Source organism: Martes martes (genome assembly GCF_963455335.1).
Source record: "Martes martes genome assembly, chromosome: 2".
Classification (NCBI taxonomy): Eukaryota; Metazoa; Chordata; class Mammalia; order Carnivora; family Mustelidae; genus Martes; species Martes martes.
The window spans coordinates 8,594,862-8,616,777 of NC_137889.1; the positions used below are offsets into that span (position 1 = coordinate 8,594,862).

The following is a 21,916-nucleotide window of genomic DNA, read 5'->3' on the forward strand; positions in this document are numbered from 1 at the left end:
GAGTAGCAAACAGACTGCATCTTAATTCCTTGAATTTGTAGAGTCTTTTACATTTCTCAAAGTGCTTTCACATATGTTCTGGTATTTGGGAATTAGAACAGTCCTGTGGAGGTTAACAGGAAAACTATATTTGATCTTACTTATGAAGACAGGGAGTTTTAGAGAAAACAAATGACTTAGAGAAAGTCATCAGGGAATACATCGTGCTTCAGAAGACGTGTGGAAGGCTAAGGGCGGGGAGGGTGGCAGTTAGGAGACTTCTGACACAGTCTGAGAAGAGCGCCGAGAGTCTGCCCCTGGGGTGGGTTTGCTTGCAATGGTGTGAGGTGGCTCTTTTCTAGGCGCCGCAGATGCGTAACTTATGTGATTTTACGCGTAGCTGGATGCAAGGAAAGAGAACAAAGAGAAGTATCAGTAGACCCGAAGGCGAGTCACATATAAACAAAACCCGGCTTGGTTGTTCAGGACGCATCCATGAAGTCTCAGTGTCTTCAGCGTTCCTCGCCGGCTCCCTGAGCTCTGTGGGGAGCGGCACACCTAATCCTGGCTGAAGATGATACGTGATGCAGACGTGCACACTGTGCAAGCTGAAGAGAAATGAGAAGTCCGTGATGAATTAATGAGGACCGTGATGGCTTTAAAATATGGTCACCAATTATCGAATACTCTTCTCTTCAAGAGACAAAGCTTCATCCCTCATCTCTGCCCCCTGTAGGCTCCGCTGACTGACTGGATTCTAACAAATGGAAGCCGAGAAGGCCTGGCTCTGTCACCTCAGGGACCAGGTAATAAAGATCGTTACAGCTTTCTTCTTGCCTTCTCTTTCAGATCACACCTCCGGGGGGACTCAGCTGCCCTGTCAGGAGAAGGTTCAGAGGATGACACACCAAGACCTCCTGTGAACAGCCGTGCCATGGAGCCCCCTCAGAAGTGGATCTTCTGGCTCAAGTCCAGCCTTTAGGTGACCGCAGCCCTGGCCAACATCTTCACGGCAACTTCTTGAGAAACGGTGACCCAGAACCACCCAGCCAGACCACTGCCACGTTCCTGACCCGCAGGAACTCCAAAATAAAAAACGGGATAATTTACTAGGTAGCGACAAATAATTAATACAAAGGTAGAAGCAAATAAGGTGTATAGCACTTTCCTCCAGCAAAGGGCAGAGATTATGACTGAATTTAGGTTGCGATTATTTAGTAATTTGATTATTTAGTAATTTGACCTAGAAGAGTAAACAACAATTCAACAAGGGAGTAAAGTACAAAGAATCCTGAATGTGATCCAGCTAACTCGATCACTGATCTCTCCCCACAAAGAGAAAGATTTAATGCTTCTTAAATGTTTGAGTTCAGGTTTAACTACTATTCCTCTGGTTTAACTACAGCACGGTGATAGGCTGATTAATTAAATCACAGACTGATTCACATTCTGTTTTAAAGTGCTGTATTTTAATTTTCAAAAAAGTTTAGGTTTTATTATTTAAAAATTGTATGGAGTCATTAGCTTCATATGTTTATATGTATGCATCTGTGTGTAAATTTGAAAAGCTATGCATTGCCTTCATATTTGTATAGAGCCCTGCCTTTTACAAAGCAATTTCAAATAGCATTCATCTGAGGCATCCCATAAAAGAATGGTTGATGAATTTGGGTAGAGCTCACTTAGCTCAGCTCTCTCAAAAAATGAAAGGGTTTTTAACACAGTGACTAAAATATATTTGGCATATAAAGCCACATTTACGAAAATATGCTAACTCTACAGGAGAAAATATATACGTTGCTTGTTCTAAGCACCCTTTTCTGAGTTCCTCTCTTCCTTACCCACTTCTGAGTAGGGCATACAAGAACCCAAGCCTGCCGAGACTGGGACGACTTTGAATTTTAGGGCAGAATAAGAGGACAACACCACAAAATGGACGTGCACTGAGTAGTTCAAGGACAAGAGCTAAACCTCAAAGCAAAAGGTTTGAGTTTCTGAGGTCCCAATTGCCTGGGCCCTTACAGTTTAGCGGGGTTCCCTGGGCCCCACGCACGGTGGGCGGGTTGGGGCGGGGCCAGGCGGACCTCACCGGAAGGGGCCAGGGCGGGGCCGGGCGGGGCCAGGCGGGCCCGGGCTGGGCGGGGCCGGGCGGGCCCGAGCTGGGCGGGGCCAGGCCTGCCCGGGATGGGCGGGGCCAGGCGGGCCCGAGCTGGGCGGGGCCTGGCGGCCGAGGCGGTGCAGGAAGCGCGGGAGATTTGAACTTCCTCTCCACGCAGATACCCACTCAGCGACTTTCTCCGCGGGGTCTGCAACCAGCGAGCCGCAGCCCCGGCCGGGAGATGGTGGAAGGACCCGGTTGTACTCTAAATGGAGAGAAAATTCGGGCGCGAGTGCGCCCGGGCCAGGCGGTGACGGACGTGCGGGGAAGCGCCCTGCAGAGCCTGGGAGGCCAGGTCTTGCCTCGCGCAGCCTCGCTGGCCCTGGTCTCTTCCCAGGTGAGCCCTTAATGTAATTTGCTATGGGGTCAGCAGGGGACAGTGGAATAAGGACCCCGTTAGGTTTCCAGGGCCCCAGATGTCATCTCTTTGCTCTGGAACAGGCTCCCTGGGGCTTAGCGTTTCCCTGCCTTTAATTTGTAAGAGGGACGAGTCAGTGCTCACGCGCCTGTGTAGCTAGACAGGACTGGACAGCCGAGCAAAGGCTGCCAAAGAGAGATGCCCAGGCAAGAACTGGTCGAAGGTGTCTTATTACGAATCACTTTGCTTAATTTGCTATGACCCAGCAAAAGATGGTCTCCTTGCGTCTATAGGTGCAGTTTCTGCTGTTAATATTATCAGAGCTCCCCATTTTTTTTCTTCACCTTTTTAAGACAATGAGCTTCTGGCATGAAGTTTCAGCTTCTTGTCTGCCTACTATTCTGCAGTTGATAAGTGCAGCACAACGAACATATAATTCTAAAACTGCACACAGAAAATTTGGCACTGACCTTCCCACTCAACTTAATATTGCCATCTAATGAAGGGGCTATGGAACCCAGCTCTGCTTCCCTTAAGTGAATTTCTTTTTTCTTAAAATAAATTGTAGCACAGCTTCTGACCACTCAAGGCATTCATTGCAGATGGTGTGATATGCATTTGTTAAGAATTTAGGACTTGTACTAAAAATACTCTGATTAAGCCATCATGCCTTAAAAGCCCTTTAGATGTGCGGATGATTGTATTTCATGGATGCATGCAATACTGTGCTGTACTTAATTTCCCCTGCAAAACTCCCTCCTAGCCTTTGGTCCAGGAAGAAAAAGCAGCTTGCTATGAAATTAGCATATGCTTACAACTTGAAAGAAGTGAGGCTCTAAGTCTGAGAAAATAATATTTTTCAAACTTGGAAGAGAATAAGTTTTGCATCTTCTTCCAACTGTCGTTGTGTTTTATTTGTTTTAACTCTCTATGTCGTTACATGCTCTGCACCTATTCACTGTGGTGTTTCTCAAAATCAGGTCAGGGTACCACTGGACTGGATCTTGAGTGTTCTCTTAGAATATTAATGTTTATAAAAAAAATCACGCATTCCACAAAATTTTGAATACTCAAGTTGCCTAGGGAGCAAAAACAGACACTTACCCTGTGGAGCCTGCACTGAAGTTGGGAAGGTACACGGGCAATCATTAAGAACATAAATACAAATTGATAAATTCTCTGAAGGCTCTCCTACATGGTTCTGTAAGGACTCAGGGAGGTCAGGAGAGGCTTGGCTGACAATTAAACTGAGGTATGAAGGGGGAAGAAGGAATGAGCAACACCTGGGGGGGTGTTGGCAGGCAGAACACCTTAGGCAGAGCATTCGCAAAGGAAGAAAGCTTCAAGTGTTTGAAGGACTGAAAGAAAAGCAGTGTGACTGGAAAACAGAGAATGGGCTAGAAGGTAGGTCGTTTGAGGTTGCTGGGCTGGAGCCAGACCATGGAGATCTTTGTAGACCTGGTTAGGGACTTTGTATTTATCTTACAAGTAATGGGCGAGAGGGGTCTTCGAAGTGTGGTGAGATCCACTCACACTTTGGAAAGGTCACTGTCTCTTGAAAAGGAAAAATAAAAGACTGGGGGAAAGCCAAAGTACATACTGCACCCTCACTCAGGAGAGGGCTGCAGGAATCCAGGGGGGATGCCTGACTGTGGAGGTGAAGAGGGGACCAAGTTGCTATTTCCAAAGCAAAGGCAGCGAGCACTCAGAAATGGATAGGGCCTAAATATGAGTATGGATATCATGATTTACATCATTCAGCAGTCCTGTGTTTTGTGTCACGTTTTATGCTAGCTCCTGGGGATGCACAGATGAATGAGATAAACTTCCTGCTGTGAGAATCCAACTTAATGTTTTAAATAAATATCACCTTGGTATTTAGGCCAAAAGAGCCGGAATGTTTCCTTGAAGTTTGTTATGGTTATCTCTGGTGGCAAAGCATTAAAGTGCATTTGAAAAACCTTTACACTTCATGTAGCTGGGAGAAAAACTAACCCTATGATTCCACAGTTGAGGAATGGGAGGTCCAGAGGGAGTTTAATAAAGTTGCCCAAGATCACAGGACTAGCAAGGGGTTGAACCGGGGGTAAAGAGGGGGGTTCCCTCTTTTGGAATCCAAAGCCTATTTTCTTAACTATAGCTTTTCTCAGTTTTAAAAGATTCGGTGGGAAAGTGGATAATTCAGAGGCAGAAACACCACATTGCCTAATAGATAGTAGTGATTATTAACTAGGAAATTGAGACCTTGGGTTTTTGGTTATATCTACCCACTGTTTGTAGTTTTGTTCAATTATCAGTTTCCTTTCACTGAGGATTCTCTTCTAAGGACTTAAAATCCTCTGTTCAGATTGTACAAGGGAGTGCAACTTCATAATAGAACGCAAATGCTTCATTAATTGTTGGGCAATTGTTAACATCTCTCGGAAGCAGTACTAAGTAAGCTATACCCCTTAAATAAAAAAGGCCTGCCCTTAAAACTGTTCTGTTTAATACCTTGACATAAAGAGGTATTAAAAATTGGAATACGTCTTTATGATTGGGATCAGGAATCTGATTTTATGGGAACTGGATTTGAAAATCAATATGGAATTAATAGTAATCTCTTTGTGGTTATTGGGAAAATAGTAAATATTTTGCCATGGTTTCACTTACTGGGCCTTTGATCAAATAACAATAATAATAACAATAATAATAATCTTCATAAACAGAAAGGGCCTTTTGCATTTTAGAGGGTTGCTGGATCTATAGTAAATTTAATCAAAATGTGGTAGGTTGTCACTGATCTCCAACATGGTCATTGCTGTAACAGATGATCCTGTGTTTCCCAGGCATTTATGGTAGGGAGTTAAAGCTGTTTAAATGTTTCTGCTGCTGGCTTGAAGTCACTAGTTTCCACAGGCAGAGTTTAAAAATAAGTTAACAACTGCATACTATATTCTTTATATTGCACTGAACATGAAAAAATTACAAAGCAGAGTTAAAGAAATAGTGAGTGGGCATTTAAAATAATTCAGGTAATCACTGTACTGAAAAACCAACCAGAAAACCCCCCACCTTTGTAGCTGCTGCCATTAATGAACCTGTTAGTGTATCAGGTAGTGTTCCTTGCTTTTGGCTTCTGTTTGGAGTTCAGAGAGAACACGCTTTAATGTGGGTCTCCTTGTGACAACTGATCCTCGTTTTGAAGAAGCCTACCCTCCGAGATCTCAGCATCTGCTAGTCATGTATGCATTATATTCTTTCTCTGAATTTTGATCCACTGTCTTGTCAGCATAAAATTATGCCACTGTGTAAGCACATTGCATAAAACTCTGCTGGAGTTCGTGGAACCTTATGGTAAGAAACAGTATTGGAATATCAATGAACATTTCTGGTTGATGAGCTGCTAAGAGCCAATCCCCCGATTTTAATTGTTGGGTGGATACAATGTTTCAGGGAAGTCGGTGTGTAATCTGCATATGTTTTCAATCTCCTTTTCACCAAACGGGGTATGAAACAGTTTATTTATAAGCATTCCTTTCATTTGAAACATGAGGCTCCCGCTGTTCTATACCTTCTTAAGATTTGATACATGTATTCAATATGATAGCAACCCTTACTCATCTTTTTATGTCCTTCACAGTGTCCTGAAGAGAGTAGGCACTTAATAAATGTTTTAAATGGATGGAGAACAGAAGAGTTTTGAATAGCCTAAAATGATTAAGGATTTAAAACTAAATTCAGTCAGGTCTCTTTCGTTACGAGTGTGTGAATTTTGTTATGCATGTTATGTGACAGTTCCTACCACGAGAAAATAGTGAAGCCACACAATAAAAGATTTCCTCCTTTCTTCCTCTTGTTCATAGTGGGAAAGAAAGAAATCATTGCTCATTTTAGTGCCATTGTATGAAGGGATGAGCTAATCCACAGAGATTCATTTTCTAGCTAAAGGAAGGTTATGCCTTTCAATACAAAGGGGTTTTATAATTTTATAGGACGTGCAATATGATACTAACCTGGCAGGGGAGATACCGTGATCGAGAACATGCATTATATGATCCCTTACCTTTTTAAACGCATACTGATAATGGATTCACCTTAGTGACTGCGGGTCATTATTATCAGCATTCAGCCTTACATGGAATCATGGAACAAAGGATAATGGAGAACAGGTAACAATCTTACAGATGAGGAGACTAAGGAAGGTGATTTTTTTTCATGGCCACTGTAGCTTTTAATCCAACAGCAAAGTATTTGGTTTGATGTAGAAAAAAGAGCACCTGACCATCTTGATTTTGAATTCTAGCTCTTTTGTTACTTTCTCCCATAGAGATGATACACTCACATCTTTGCTGATTTGGTCAGGATTAGATTAGAAGATGCATGAAACTCTTAGCTTAGTGTCTAGCAAAGTAAGTGTCCTGGTAATTATTTGCTCTGTTTTCTCCCAGATAGGGCTTTCTTGGCAGACCCATATATTGGAGGAACGCTCTTTTCCTTAATGAAGGGTTTGCAATCATTTGGTGCCCTCAAATTATGTACAAAGCATTTAGCCTCTGGGTAAATGCTTGAAGGCTTTGCTCTTTAAAAAATTGTAGAATATGTTTTGATGTATGAACCTAAAGACCTCTCTTTGGGTGCTTAGAGACCGTTTTAAAATTAGGTTCTTTGATGGTTTAAATTGGTAGGTAAGTGACCTCTGATTAAGCAAAGTGTTGTTGTATTAGAGGAGAAAGAGGCATGTGGCAAAAAAGGAGGAGAGACTATGAAAGTAAATGTGGTATTTTCTTTTCTCTGTGGGGAAAATATATAGTTGCACTAGAATTGAAGCATTTATCTATAGAAAAGTCTTGCTCTGTTCTGAAAAGTTCATCTTCCGTGTTCACCCATGGATAGGCAGGATAAATGGTAATCAGCACAATAAATCATGTGCTGTCTCTGAAGATATATGTTGTTTTGACAATTTCATATTATTAAGCCACTTGAAAATGGGAAGGTGAACCCTTCTCAATCATACTTAAAATTGTGGCATAGAAGATTTTCATGTCTATTTCAGGGGGGAAAGGAGGAAATGTTCAAATCACACAATAACAGAATTGTAAGGGTCAGTGTGAGGAAGTCAAGCATATATTGGGCATTTGTGTATAGTTATAACAAAGATAATAGGCTTGTGGAAATTAATTTTTGAATTTGTCTAGGCAGCTGGAGCTCATACAAAGAGGTGATAACCCCAGATTCTACCGTAGGACAAGTGAATATCTTGCAAATCTTAGGTTTATTTCAAAAGCCTTGGCCAGTTCATACACAGTAGCTCTCAAAATAAGTGGAACAAACCATCATGGGTATACAAGAATTTCCTTCTAAAATGGAATTTTAAAAAAAGACTAAAAATATAAGCAAGTGCTTGAGATGGTCAGTCATAAGTTGAAAATTTTATTATGTCCTAAGTATATTTTCCAAAGCTGATTATTTTAAAAACGATAGTGTTCCGGGAATCAGGTAACTTGAGTCTAGTGCCCAAATGACAGACAACTGAATTAAAAGATCTTCGTGTATCATTACCCTCAAAACCCAAGTGAAGCATTAGAATCAGTGTTTTAAAGCAACCATTAAAATGCTGAGTAAACATCTCAAACAGAAACCAGGACATGCTAACACTGGTTGCTGAAAATACATCAGTCCTTTCCTAAATCCCTTTCCCTGAAGAATTCCTAAACAGAATTCCTAAACCTTTTCATAAAGTTTACTTTATGGGATATTCTGGTTAATATAGTATTTTACTCCCATCTAGCTTTTGGTCCTTATGAGAAAGTGGTCCTCTAATATGTAAGCCTCACTCCATTGCAGGTCATTAGAAAACAAGACACTGGGGGTGCCTGGGTGGCTCTGTCAGTTGAGCATCTGACTCTTGATTTCAGCTCAGGTCGTGGTCTTGGGATGATGAGATCGAGCCCCCTGTTGGGCTCCAAGAGTCTGCTTGGGATTCTCTCTTTCCCTCTGCCCCTCCCCCTGCTCTCTCTCATGTAATAAATCTTAAAGAAAGAAAGAAAGAAAACAAGAGACTGGGTTGTTAATAATTTTCAGAGGAGATGAAACAGATGGTAGAGTAGGAATTTTTGCCAAGAGATCCTGGGAAAGGTTAAGCAAGGATGGAATGGTAGGTGGGGAGACAGCCTGTATTTTTTTAATGATTAAAGTATAGTTGATACACAGAGTTGCATTAGTTTTAGGTGTACAATGTGGTGACTGGACACGTATATACATCATGCTGTGAGTGAGCCTATGTTTTAAAGCCACGTGTAGTTTTAGGACGGGAAGGAGGAGGGATCTAATTAATCCCACACATCTTTACTTCGCTCCAGGTGTTGCGTGCAGCTCTCAACAATATTAGTTAAACACCATAGTCGTTGTCCCCCTGGAGCTTAGAGGCAGTCAGAGAAGAAACATAAGTCACAGTCAAACACTCGTTCGGTATGGAAAGTGCCATGACGGTGGTTGCTGGATCTGGCAGGGGAAAGCCTCAAGATTACCGGGCCTCCCAGCTGGGGAAATCCTAGTACTAGAGAGAAATGCAATCTATATGTGTGTGCAAGGAAGAGGTTATGCTAACATTTCATTTTAATTCCCAAACACCTCATCAAGTATTCAAAAACTAATTCCGAAATGTATTCCAGCCAAGGTCATGCAGCATCTGTAGCTGGATCGGTTTCAGCCGCACTGAAGTCCTTTGACAGTTGCGGGTCTGTCTTGTTTCCCGGCGACTTCTGCCCCACCTGCTGTCCTTCCCGTTCTTGCCCTTCTGCTGGCCTCTGTGTCGTCCTGCACGCTGTCGTTGGGCCACAGACATGTTCTTTTTCAGTATGTGGAGAGGTGTTAAGTTTCATGACCTCTTCAACATGTCTTTTTTTTCTTTCTTTCTTTTTTTGGTGTCATATCATGTGTTATTTTTAGTCATGGAGAAGAGGGTAAAAACACCAGTAAAATAAGGCCTAGAGTACACCTTTAAGGATTTGGTTTGTGGTTCTCTTTGAGGCCCTCTCAGCCAGAAGGACATAGTTCACTTTTCACTGACAGCTGTGCTAAGAGATTTAATGGTCTCGTGCATTTTAAGTATATCGGCCTTTATGTTTTTGGATTCATCCTCCTAAGCACAACAGAATTATTTACAAGGGCATGTACTCCCCTTTGGTGTTTTAAATATGTGGTCCAGTAACCATAAAGTTTTGGAGGACCATCCACTGAGACTTCCTTTTGCTGGATAGCCAAACTTCCCATGGTTGGATCACTTAGTCTAAAATCTCTGATCATTGACAGTAATGTGTCTGCAACAGGACTACCTCTGATGCCTTGAGGAATTAATCCTGGATATAAAAACTTTTTTTTAACCTACCCCTTAGCATTGGTAATAAAGGATGTTTCAGCTGTGCTCTCCATAAGCTGTCTATGGAACCAAATTCCCCACAGTGAGGTTCCAGACAGTCCTGGGGCAGGATCTTATAGACCCCTTTCGTGAATTGTTCAACATTCCCTGGGAGGGAAATCTCAGATAGAAATCAGGATAAGCTAGGTTTGAATTTCTTATTGATAGACATTAGTTGGAGCTCTGGGGCATCTGACTACCTGGATTTGAAAAAAAAAAAAAAAAAAGGCAGTGGTTTTTATTAAAACCCATTTTTCTTTAACCTGGTTTTTACTGTTTCTTTTGATGGCTCTCTTCTGAAATGTATATTGTAGAGTGGTTCAAAGAATGAGTGGCACAGAAAATGTGATATGAATTGTGCTCTTAAGTATTTTTTTTAAGCAATTACAATAAAACCCCATGAGGTATTACTGCTGAATTAAATTTGGATGTTTTGATAATGGGACAGCTGGTCTAGTCTAGCCCCTAAACGGTGACCACTAGTCCTTATGGAGTGGAAAGCTTCCCAGAAAACAATCTGGGTTTTCAGAAGGCAGAGAATAAAATAAAAAATCAGGGAATGTTATGATCCTGGTTAGCCCGATTATGTAGACAAATACAAATGGATACTTCCTTGTAATAAGATTAAAAACATCCACTGACGAGCATTAAGTCAATGTAAGCAATGAAGGATACCCAACGTGGTCTTAAACAGTGAGGTTTTAACGACATTTTCACATAGATGTCTCCAGAATGGAAGGACAGACACCATTTATGTCAAGCCATTGGCCTCTACTTGTGAATGATTATTGGGAATCGCGTCAGAATCTGGCAAAAATGAATCTTATTATTAGGCGCTACATGTACCTATAGAGGAGGCAGGGTCCTGGGGCCTTCCTCTTAGCTGATAGTTTGATTCCCATTTGACTGAGAAAACGTGTCAACCACAAGAGAATTTGCATAAACACATCTACCTCCCAGTGTCCGTACCCATAGAAGCTGCCTTCTTCCTGATGCTGTAGGTGGACTGTCCGTGTTCCTGTCAAGACCAACACACCCCAGGTGTCCTTGAGCTTGTCTCTCTCCTACGAAGACTTCGCTTCAGCCAGCATCTCCCCTGCATGACAGTTCTTCTCTCTCCTGAGCTGTCCCATCTTAAAGCAAACAAACCTTGCCTCTACTTCCCCTCAGCCATCACCGGGTCCCTGTGTTAGCCTGGACAGCGCCACGTGTTCACACCGCCTCGGTGCCTCTGGTGCCTCTTTTCTCGTAGCCTCCTAAACCCACTTCAGCCAGGCTCTTGCTTCCTGTCACTTCTCCAAAAACTCTTGTCACAAATGACCTCTACATGGCTAAATCCAGTGGTCGGGTCTCGGTCTTCATCTGACTTTGAGGTGTTAACAGTACCGGACACGAGTTTTCCTCGAAACTTTTCTTCCTTAGCTTGTAGGACAGCGCCCTTGCTGGGTTTTGTTCCTTCCTGGCTGTCCCTGTGCTGTCCCCCTCCTTTCCCTGACGGTTTCCCATTCCTCCTCCTATCCCCACCGCCAGGACGCGGCGGGGTCCTAGCCCACCGTTCTTGGCCCCTTCTCTTGGTGTTCTGGACCGTCTCCTGTTGACGTCATCCAGTCTCGCGGCTTTAGAAGCCGTCTGAATGCTGATGACTAGATACATTGACATCTGCAGCCTCGACCTCTTTCCTGACCTCCAGATCCCGTACCCAACTGCCTGCTCGACGTCTCACCTCAACTTACCTGAAAACTAGCCCTCACTTTCCTCTCCCCTCCAGTTCCACCCAAATCTTCATCTCCGTTGCCAGCGCTGCTGTCTTTGCCATAACTCGGGCGGGAACTCTCCCACATGCCGTGTGTGCCGGCAAATGCTCTTTGCTCCACCTTCAAAATCCGTCCAGCAATCCGGCCACTTCTCAGCGCCTCTGCCGCTCCGGTATCGGGCCCGAGTTCCTTCCTCTCTTGTCTGGATCGTTGCAGTGGTTCTTCTGAGTTCTTGGACCACTTGCCCCCTGATCTCCTGAGCCAGAATCCTACCCAGCATTTTAAGAGAGAGCATTTTAAAAAGCAACGGAGATCATATTTTAATTCGTCTTCATTTGTGTCAGAGAAGCAGCCAGTCTGTAGAGTGGACCTTGTGGGCCACGCGGTCTGGTTCTCTTCTGTCTACACCTTCCCCTGTGAGCCATCCTGATCCGCTCGCTGTTATCAGAAACACTTTCCTGGAGGGCCTTTGCATCCCTGTTCCCTACGTGTGGATCATGGCTCACTCAAAACCCCCTTGAGACCGGCTCAGATACCATTTCCTTCATGAGATTATGAGTGCCTCATTCAGAATTATAACCTGCTACACCCTCCCCTAATCCTGACCTCTCTTTCTCATCTTGATTTCTTTTCCAAATGGTTCAACACACTGTCATTCTGTTTATTAAGTTACTCTCTCCTGCTTGGAAGACTCTACGCTCCGTGAAGGCAGGAGGTTTTTGTTCTTGTTTTCTCACTAACGCATCCCCAGCATCTAGAACAAGCCTTGTACACAGTGGAGGGTCAGTCGACCTTTCTAAAATGAATGAATCCAATGAGCAGTCGTGAACGGTGCATTTTCAATGGCGAGGGACTTCTTTGCAGATGTCCTATCCCACTGTTGTTGTCAGAGGGCATCAAATGACAGACCCAGCCCCGTGAAGAGTGAGGAATTGGAACTGTGGCTGTTGTCGACGGTGAGTTTAACCTGAGTGGAGCAAGTGCTCTTCGGAGCTGTTCATTTGGCAACGTGAGCAAACTTCACAGGAGTCGGCCGGGACGTGTGTACTGTTTTATTAGGTATCGTGCCAGGCTGCCTAGTTCAAGGTTACCTTGTCTGTCTCTTTGCCAGGAGCCGTGATAACACCGGGTAAAGCTGGGATGAAGTGGAGGAAAGGAGGTGTGAGCAGGGGACAGAGAAGTGGTCGGGTGAGCGCGGCTCATTCCCGCGCTTTCCTATTGGGTGAACTAGTGGGGGGCAAGGTTAGCTTCAGGGCGGTACTGGGAGAAACCATCACTGTTCCCTGGGGGTCCGGCTGTGTGGAAGGCTAGACTCTAACAAGACAGTGGTCAAGGCTAAAAGGCAGCTAAGTGCCACTGGAAGAAACCAGCGCCTGATCCTGATTCCAAGTTGCTGGGAAATCATGCACAGCAGGTTCCGGCGGTCCAGTGTGTGCTTAGGGCCCAAGGAGAGAGAGAGCACAGATCCAGCCCCTCACAAGGCTTGGGTCCCCACGGCCAGTAGATCCCGGTTACAGGAGACATGGACAGTGTGACTGCACTCCCCCGTCTTGGTGTGGGGGCAGAAGGACGCCGAGCCCTCCCCCGGGGTCTGCCATACAGAAAGCTGGGGTCGCCGCCTGAGAGCCCCTGGCGCACCTGGGGATGTGCATCAAGCCTGGAAGAGGGAACGATACTTCCTCCCAAGGCAACAGACTCTGAGGGCTCTATGTCTCTAGATGGGCAATGTTCCGGGCCCCAGGCCCCTTCTCATGCATCCAAGGGGATGGACGCATGACAGACCGCGTGTGATTGCCTTCCCAGCACTCTGGAGACAGGCTGAGTTTTAGATGAACCTGTAAAACTTGGAGGACTAAAGGAGATGAAAGCACTGTGGTGGCAGTGGTCACAGATTCCCTCTCAGGGAAGCCACAGCGTAGGACCGCCTGTATGAAATGGTATCAGATTGATTGGCAAGTGCGGGGAACTCTGACGGCAGCTGAAGGACTTTGCAGGGCGTGGCTGAGACCCCTTGCTAGGAAACAGTATGGGGAGAGGGTAAGAGATTGCTGACACGGGAGTGGTGGGGAAAACATCAATTTAGAAATGAAGGTTTTTAAAATGTCACTAGGACCTTAAATCTAAGATCCAGAAATGTATCAAACCTAGTCTATGCTGAGGCAAAGGGTACTCACAACAGACCTGTGTCTGCTCTGTATATCATCATCCTCAAAGCGTCCTGGCTGGTTTAGAAGAACTTTTTACCTGCTACTTGGTTGTCATGGAAACCTGCACTGAAACCCACCCTCTTAATCTACACTTGGCTCTGTGGCCAGGTGAAGCCTTCTGTGAGGCAGGAAAACATCAAGACTCCTGGTGCTTCTCAATTCAGGGCTCTCGCAGATTCATTTAGGAAAACGAGGCACGCGTGCAAGTGTATTCCTCCTTCCCTGGGTCCTCCGGCCAGTTGTGAGAGGGCTTGGTGAGCACTGCTAGGCCCCGGGGTTCAACCAAGAAAGGGGAAAGGAATCAGAGGCAGACGTTCTGAGCACATGGTGGCATGTGTGTCTGGAGGGCCTCTTGCTAGAACCTCCCACAGGCGGTTCTGGGGGTTTGGGCAGGCCTGGACGGCTGCCATGTGTAATCCCTTCTGTGCCTTGGTTCCTTGGTCCCTCCAAGCACGTGACTGATTCCCAGTTCTTATTATGTGGAGGAGGGATGGAGGCTGGTTCCCTGAACGTCGGGCAGCTGGAAGATTCTACTATCAGTGTAGCCATAACTGAACGTGGGTCTCGTGGAAGAATGGTGTCTGCTCTGGCCTTAGCCTGCTTGGGCTGCCATGACAAGTGCCATTGCCCCGGAGGCTTACAGAGACTTATTTTCTCCCAGTTCTGGAGGCCAGAAGTCCAGGGTCAAGGCTCAGGCCAGTTTGGTTTCTGGTGCGAGCTGACTTCCTGGCTTGCAGACACCACTTCCGTCTCGCGTGGCACAGCCTCTGAGGACACAGGACAGAGAGAGTGAGCTCTCTTCAGGCTCTTACAAGGATGCTAATCCTGCTGGATCGGCCCCCACCCTATGACATCCCGAAAACTTAAGTACTTCCCGAAGGCTCTGTTTGCAAACACAGTCCCATTGGAGGTTAGAACTTCAACGTATGCGTGTTGGAAGGGACAAAAATCAGTCCCTAGCTGTTTGCAATCTTTGTTTTTTGGGGTTTTTTTGGGGGGGGTGTTTAAAAAAAAACCCCTTTTATCCTTCTGTTCCTTTGAACTAAATACTATAATGTGTCTTTTTTTTTTTTTTTTCTTAACAAGGGCCAATTTAGGAAACTAAAGAATAGAGTAGACATATCATCTTAACTATTTAGAATGACAGATGTCTATGAACCAAAAGTTTGAGAATCACTGAATATCATTCTACCATAAGTGGAAGGGAAGCTATGATTTGCTTCTAGATGATGTCTAAAGTTGTTTTATAATTATCTCCCTGTCACCATCACCACTACCTGCACCCCTGCTGCCAGCAAGATTTTATCCTGGATCTTCTGGGAATGCATAGGTCCATTTGAGAAAAAGGAAAGAAAGGTTAGAAGTATGTGAGGATATTCCCTTAGATTAAGAGTTAATGTGTAAATATAATTATGTGTACCTATTATACCTTATAGAATAGCTAGGCATTAAGGATAGTTTTAAATTTTTTATTGTATTTTGATTACAAATTAAAGAATATTTATAAACACTTCTCAGAAATGAAAAATACTGATGCAAAGAACACCAGTTTACCCACTGCCCATCCAGAAAAAGAGCCTTACCAATATCTATACCCAGTCCCATTCCTTTCCCTGCCCCACAAAAAGGCCGATTGATATTTTGTTTATAACTTCCTCGATCTTTATAGTGTTTAGTACCTATACTGTAATCCTCACAATATATTGTTCGGTTTTGCATGGTGATAGGAGGAAGAAGTAGTGGGTTTCTTTTTCCTTTATTCTTGCCATTGTGGTTTGAGGAGGGAGAGAAGAGCAGGTCGTGCATTAGATCCCAACACTCACGGGAGCCCTGTCTTTACCACTGATGCCCTACACCCCCCAAGACCATGAAAGCTGAAAGCCCCCTTCCTGGGGGCCTAGAAATCCCTTTCTGACAGAAGCCTACTTCAGAGAGCTGCTTTGCTTTGGGGTTCTCTCCCTCTATTACTTGCTTTTCAACCTTTTACTGTTTCTTTCTCGCTTTTGAGTTCATCATTATAGGTAAAACTATTTTGTTTTCATTTTATCCACTATTTTTTAGCTGTTTCGATCAGAATGCACTTTCAGGGAACTCAGCTATGCTTCTAGGAATGGAAGACTCCTCTTTTTTGGTTTTAAAACTGTCACAATGTTTTTCTGTATTTTCTTTTCATATATGCAGAACTCTAGGGTCCTGGAAGAAACTCATTTTGATGGTGAGCCAATTACTTTCTTTTCCACTTAATTTTTTTGGCCTCTCTCTTTAAATGACTCCATGGTAATTTGACAAAGTGTATGTAAACAGCTGATTACATTACTTGACTTGCTGGAGATTAGTCTTCTCATTGGGATGCACCTGCAAATGAAGTAATAGAAATACATTTAAGAATGAAATTATCGTTTTGTTTAGAGGTGGTATGTGTGTTTACGTGGGTGTGTGTGTATTTTCTCCTAGGCTGCTGCACTGAATAATAAGAAAGATCCGAGCCAGAATCCCTTGAGACTGTTTAATGGATACGTTTACAGTGGTGTCCAGACTTTGGGGAAGGAGCTCTTCATGTACTTTGGGCCCAAAGCTTTACGGTAAGATAAACCTGCACAACACATCTTACTGCCCTGTTTAGGGGTGTGTAGGCTTTTCTTGCAACTCACCTGGTGTCACACATAATCACGTAGAAAGTACTCCAATTCTAAGTTCTAATATAAGAGGTTGAGATCCTATCTGATGCAGAAGATGAGTAAGTTGTGATGTCATCATTACTTGGAGGGCTAGTCAGTATATTGCTTTTACGAAAAACTAAAATCAGCTAGAGGGGCTTCCAAGAGGTGGTGGAGGAACACAGCCTGGCTTGGCTCTTCACAAATCCCCCACACACTCTTCTCCCGGCCCTTCTCCCCTCCTGCTTTCTCTCGTGTTTTCCCCCTAGCATTTATTGTATTAGCAGCATTAGTTTCTTTAAATGTATAACAGCTCCCAGTTCGGTTTCAACCTGTCTCTAGAGTTTTATAGTTCTCTGTCTTCCTTCTTTTTCTGAAGCCTTGTATGGAATTGGAAACTTATGTACAGAATTCTAGAACTTTTCCCAGAAGTCCCAAGTTCTCCATTCTTCCACAGTGGTTATGGAAAGTCATCGCTAATGTGTCGGCAACGAAAGACATGCAATCTCTTACCTTGGTTGACTTAATGATGAGAATGTCAAAATGTGTGGACTTGCCAGATCATGATCCCCTCTTGAATTTTTGCAGGAAAATGAGGAAGGCCGTGGATTAGCATGTCTACCAAATCCTTGTTTTCTCTGAGGTTAGCCTAAGGTGTTACCACCCATGAAGAACGGTAGTGCTCCCTTAAATCTCTCTTAATGTTTCTGAACAATTTTACCTTGAAGGAGAAACCCTGGTACTAGGCCCCGTGCCTCTAACCGAAGGTGACTGATGGTCGCAGAGAGCTTCTATGATTGTATGATGGTTACTTTCCGCCCCTCACCTACCGTCCGGTTCAAGAACGTTGAGTTTATGTAATTGCTTTCTCTTTGACATGTTCTCTCTTTACTGTCAGCGGCTGCCATCCTTGGACCACAGCATCACGGGGTGGGTTTTTTCTCAGCTGGAAAGGGTAATGTCAGCGTGTGCTTCCTGGCTCAGGCAGGAGTGATCTCTGGCCGTTGCGCTGTTGTGGTGCTGGATGGAGGTGATGGAAAACTCCGCTCGGACTGGAGGAGGACCCAGTGGCGTCCGTGGAAGGTGGCTGGAAACATTGATGCGCTGTTGATTCTCTGGTGTTAGGTGTGGATTCATGTCTGTTGGAGCAGATGGAGGTTTTTATCAATTGTTCTCCACCAGACTGGCAAAGGGGGACTCGTTTCTCAGTTCAGGGCTGTCCGTAAACGTTCCCTGAAGTTCTAAACAAGGGCAATCACTTCCTTAAACTCACTGAACTGGGACCCTCCGTGGGCAGTATGTGTCTCAGTGTATGCGTGGGGAGAGGCGCAGTGGCTGGCTTCCCTTCAATTTCCCACAGCCCTAATGACTATTTGATGTGATAATTCCAGGACCGTGGCAGATCAGCTGTTTGAATACAAACTGAGCAACCTAAAATCAACTGCATCCCTTTCCACAATTTGATAGGAGGTAAAAATACACACACACACACACACACACACACACACACTCTCTCTCTCTCTCTCTCTCTCCCAACCTACGCTTCTTAAGGGAATGGATGACTCTGTCACAGAATGTGATCATTGTGTGACGTTACAGGTCTGCGAGCGTGAGACAGAAATTTAGTCTTCATCCCTCACCGCTTCTTGCTACCCACCAACTGGTCTGCATTTGAGAGAGCATGTAGCAGGAAACACGCTTAGTGCTCGCTTATATTTACCCCGTAACGTGCAGCTTTTTACAGTTAAAATTGCCCTGGATTTTAATGCATCTTACAGGGCAGGCCATGAATGTTCCTGGGATTCATTTGTCATGGAAAGAGGATACAGACCAAGCCCTCCGGAGGGAATCGGCCATGCAAAAATGCACACTTCAGAGAGATACAAATTAGAGCAACCCTTTCTGTTACGAAAAGATTTATCAAAGTGCTCAAGTGATCCTAACAGTTCCATAGAACGCGAAAAATTATTTGATATGCAGTTATTTTTGGAGCACAGTAGTGGTGTTACGTGTGACTAAGATGGGGACTCCTTCTGAACACTTTAAAGAAGCTCATCATCGTTAACAAAACAGAAACCATTTATAATTTTTTGGCTATATATGTAACAAATACTCATTAGCGATAACTGAGACGTAAAGAACAAGCAAGAATAAATTTATACATTCATAATCTCACTCCCAAATATAACCTCTATTAACTACATATGTGTATATAAACATATTGGCTATATGTATAACTATACCTATATATGTATGTGTATATACTGCCAGTACGGCGTGGGAATGTATCTACCCGTCTACTTACCCAGACACACCCACCCTAGAAGCTGCCATTTTCCATCAGAAAGAACCCAGCTGTTACGGCTCGGACTCGCATTTAAAAGATATATTTTTTTAATGAGTCTCTCTTTCCAAAACACTTTGCTATTTCCAATTTGTGATTTATACGACTCTGATGGTTTGCGATGATCATATTCTGAAAGTATATCTGAAATATTTTACAGGCTTTGTCATTTTAGAGAAGCCTTGTACATTATCAGTTTTGTAATTTGTTGGGGTGTAAGTGATCTGATCCTCTAAACGGCTACGCATGAGGTAATGTGACAGTTCTTCGTAGTTTGTGAAACAATCTTTAAGGTATCTATTTTACGCTACTCATAAAAGGGTTTTACAGCTTAGACGTAGTTTTTGTGATCTGCCACATTACCATGTTAGAAAAATGGAAGCATGATAAAGGTTCTAAATGAAATCGGATCTTGAAGAATAGTCAGTCCTGCTAATCTGTCTGCCCACCATGCTCACTTGTCTTTGGGGGACAGCATTCCTTCTAGAAAGTGGTCATCAGGCCACACTGACCACAGAGTTCGAGCTGACTCTAGCACGATCTTAGGGGACCTTCTGTCTCATACAGAGTCGGTTGGGTCAGTGTGGGTTCTTCAGTGAGACTTCCTCACCTGGAGCCGAGGACGGTCAGGCTCTGTAACGTAGGGAAGCTAGGAGGTGAGGCCTTAGACCTTGTGGGTGGCTGCGTTCCTTGGCTTGTGAGGTGGTGGAAAGTAAAACCAGCCTACACAAAGCCGAGAATCCGAAAAGCCTTCTAGCCCCTCCTTCGTCTGTTTCTGATCCCGGCTGCTTTCCTTCCTTTCCTGCAGCTTGATTCTTCTACCCTCCCTCAGTACTAAGAGCTACGAGGTACTCCTTAGTGCCTAAACTTGTTGAGTTGGGTTTCTGTCACCCACAATTTGAGGAAACTGAGCATGATCAGAAGGCAAAAACTTCCAGATAGGAAATAAGTACGTCGTGGGGATGTAACATACAGCACGGGGAACCTCCGTGTTTCACGGTACTGTGCCGCAGATTTGAAAGTTGCAGAGAGAATAGATCCTACAAGTTCTCATCACAAGAAAAAATGAGTGTAACTGTGCTCAGTGACAGATGTTAACTAGACTTATTGTGGTGATCCTTTCGCAATGTCAACAAATATTGAATCATGTTATGCACATGAAACTCATGTTCTATGTCAAGGATACCTCCATTTAAATGAAGGAGAGGGTAAGGAAGGAAGGAGGAGAGAAAGAAAGAGAAAATAAGAAAACTAACCATTAAAAGTAATCTACAAGCCAAGAATTAAACATCTTTAGTTTTTAAAATGGTAGATTTTGACATTTTTATTTTCTGTTTCAGTTACCGTGATGCTTTTATGTGTAACTGGAGAAGATCTAGAAATCTTTACCTTTTTCATTGGCTTTCCCTTCTGCACCCGATAGTTCCCAAAAGTCTAAGGACAAAAATAAATACCACCCATAATTATTACCACCAAAAGAGGGCACGCTTAACAGTTTTTGTAAATATCATAGATTAAAATATAAATTGTGTATATACCATATATTCATACATAATTTATATTACATACGCACAGATCGTGATATCATCACTACTGATTAGCATTTTCCCCCATTTTTCACTCTAATGAAAAACTCTGAAGGACGTTCCGTCCTTGAGTGTGTATCTTTTACCACTTTGATGTTTTCTTAGGATAAATTCCTAGATGTAGATTTGCTGGATCTTGGTTACTGACACTTTCTTAGATCCCTTTTGAAGGCATATAGAAAACTACCATGAACGGGAAGCATCTGCAACTGGCCGTATGATAGAGAATGGCCCATGCATGGCCTGCCTTGGCTCTGATTGTGCAGATTTATCCACACCTGTGTGCAAGGTTATAAAAGTCTGGAAACATGTTAGCATAGAGTGTATGTGCAGCACTATAGTGGTTGTGGAAGGTTACAGACCTTATCATAGCAGATCGACGTGGCATGGTATTCTCAACTGACAACTATAATTGTACTTAAGTTGATTTTAGGTTATCTGCCTCATGGTTCCACATCTGACACGTCTTCAGCTCTGGCTCTGTTGACCGCTTTATCTCTTGACATTGAGTCACTTTGTTGTTGTTTAATTTTTATCTTATTTTTTTTATGTGTCATAACTTTTTTAAATTCCAGGTAATTGTGTTTGGAGGAACAGTAGAGACCAAGTTAAGTAATATTTAACCTCAAAAATAGTAATGCCTCTTCTATCAGGTCATTAGGGCGGGGGATTGAGCTGTTGACCTTGGTTCGGATTTTGTTGTGTTGTAGTCGGCTTCAGCACACCAGCGACATCAGAAACTTCAGCGGCTCTGAGTGTTTTGTGCCTCAAGTGTGGCCTGGTGTGGCTGGGGCTGGTTCTCTGTGTTTCTGTCCTCTACTCTCAGCTTTTAGCAGACCCTGGGTATGTATACCATGAGGGGATTTCTCCACATGCTTCCCTCCCCTTCCCCACTCCCACCCCAGTGGGATACTGCTGTTGCTTGTTATTCAGTGAGAAGTCCATGATGGGGAAAAGGATTCTTCTCGGCTAGCCTTTTACCTTCGGCCCTGTGCACAGGGACCTGAGGGTTGCACTTTTCTCAGAGCCACTGACCCTTTTCCTCCCCAAGGCAGTGAAATTCTTCCTTCCATGTGTGGGTGGGCCCCAGTAAAAGAGCGTTTCCTTCCTCTCTCTCAGCGGGAGCAGATGTCTCCGCATATCACGGCAGGACAAAGCAGATGGCCTGCCTCACCCCTAAAGACCGATGGTTTTGCTTGCATAACCTCAGCAGCAGTGCACTCGGCCTGAGCCTGGTGGCAACGACTTTCCTGCCCTCCCCCGTGACCGTGACCGCCTGCTTCTGTTTGCTGCCTGGTGCAAGACTGTGTGTGCACGGGGCTTCCTGTAAATCCTTCAGGGACACAGGGCTTTCTGTTTGTACCTTTCCGTTGGCTACAGACCGGCACCATGCCACCGAGGGTGGCTCTGTCGCTCCCCTCCCATGACCCATCTTTCTCATGCACAGGGGTGCACACCCATGGAAAAGGGCTTA

At 44.1% G+C, this 21,916-nt stretch overlaps 1 protein-coding gene across 2 annotated transcripts in view; it reads left to right on the forward strand.

Moving 5' to 3' along the window:
* The first annotated feature begins 1,856 nt into the window (after positions 1-1,856).
* The window catches only part of NEIL3 (nei like DNA glycosylase 3), a 46,461-nt gene continuing 26,401 nt past the window's right edge, over positions 1,857-21,916 (forward strand). The window contains exons 1-3 of one of the 2 annotated variants that reach the window (XM_080795492.1): positions 1,857-1,963; positions 2,256-2,474; positions 16,310-16,437. In XM_080795492.1, the coding sequence (XP_080651618.1) occupies positions 2,319-2,474; positions 16,310-16,437 (284 nt within the window). In that variant the 5' untranslated portion in view covers positions 1,857-1,963; positions 2,256-2,318. Of the gene's footprint in view, positions 1,964-2,200; positions 2,475-16,309; positions 16,438-21,916 lie in introns of those variants that run through there. The other variant, XM_080795491.1, reaches the window with a different exon arrangement.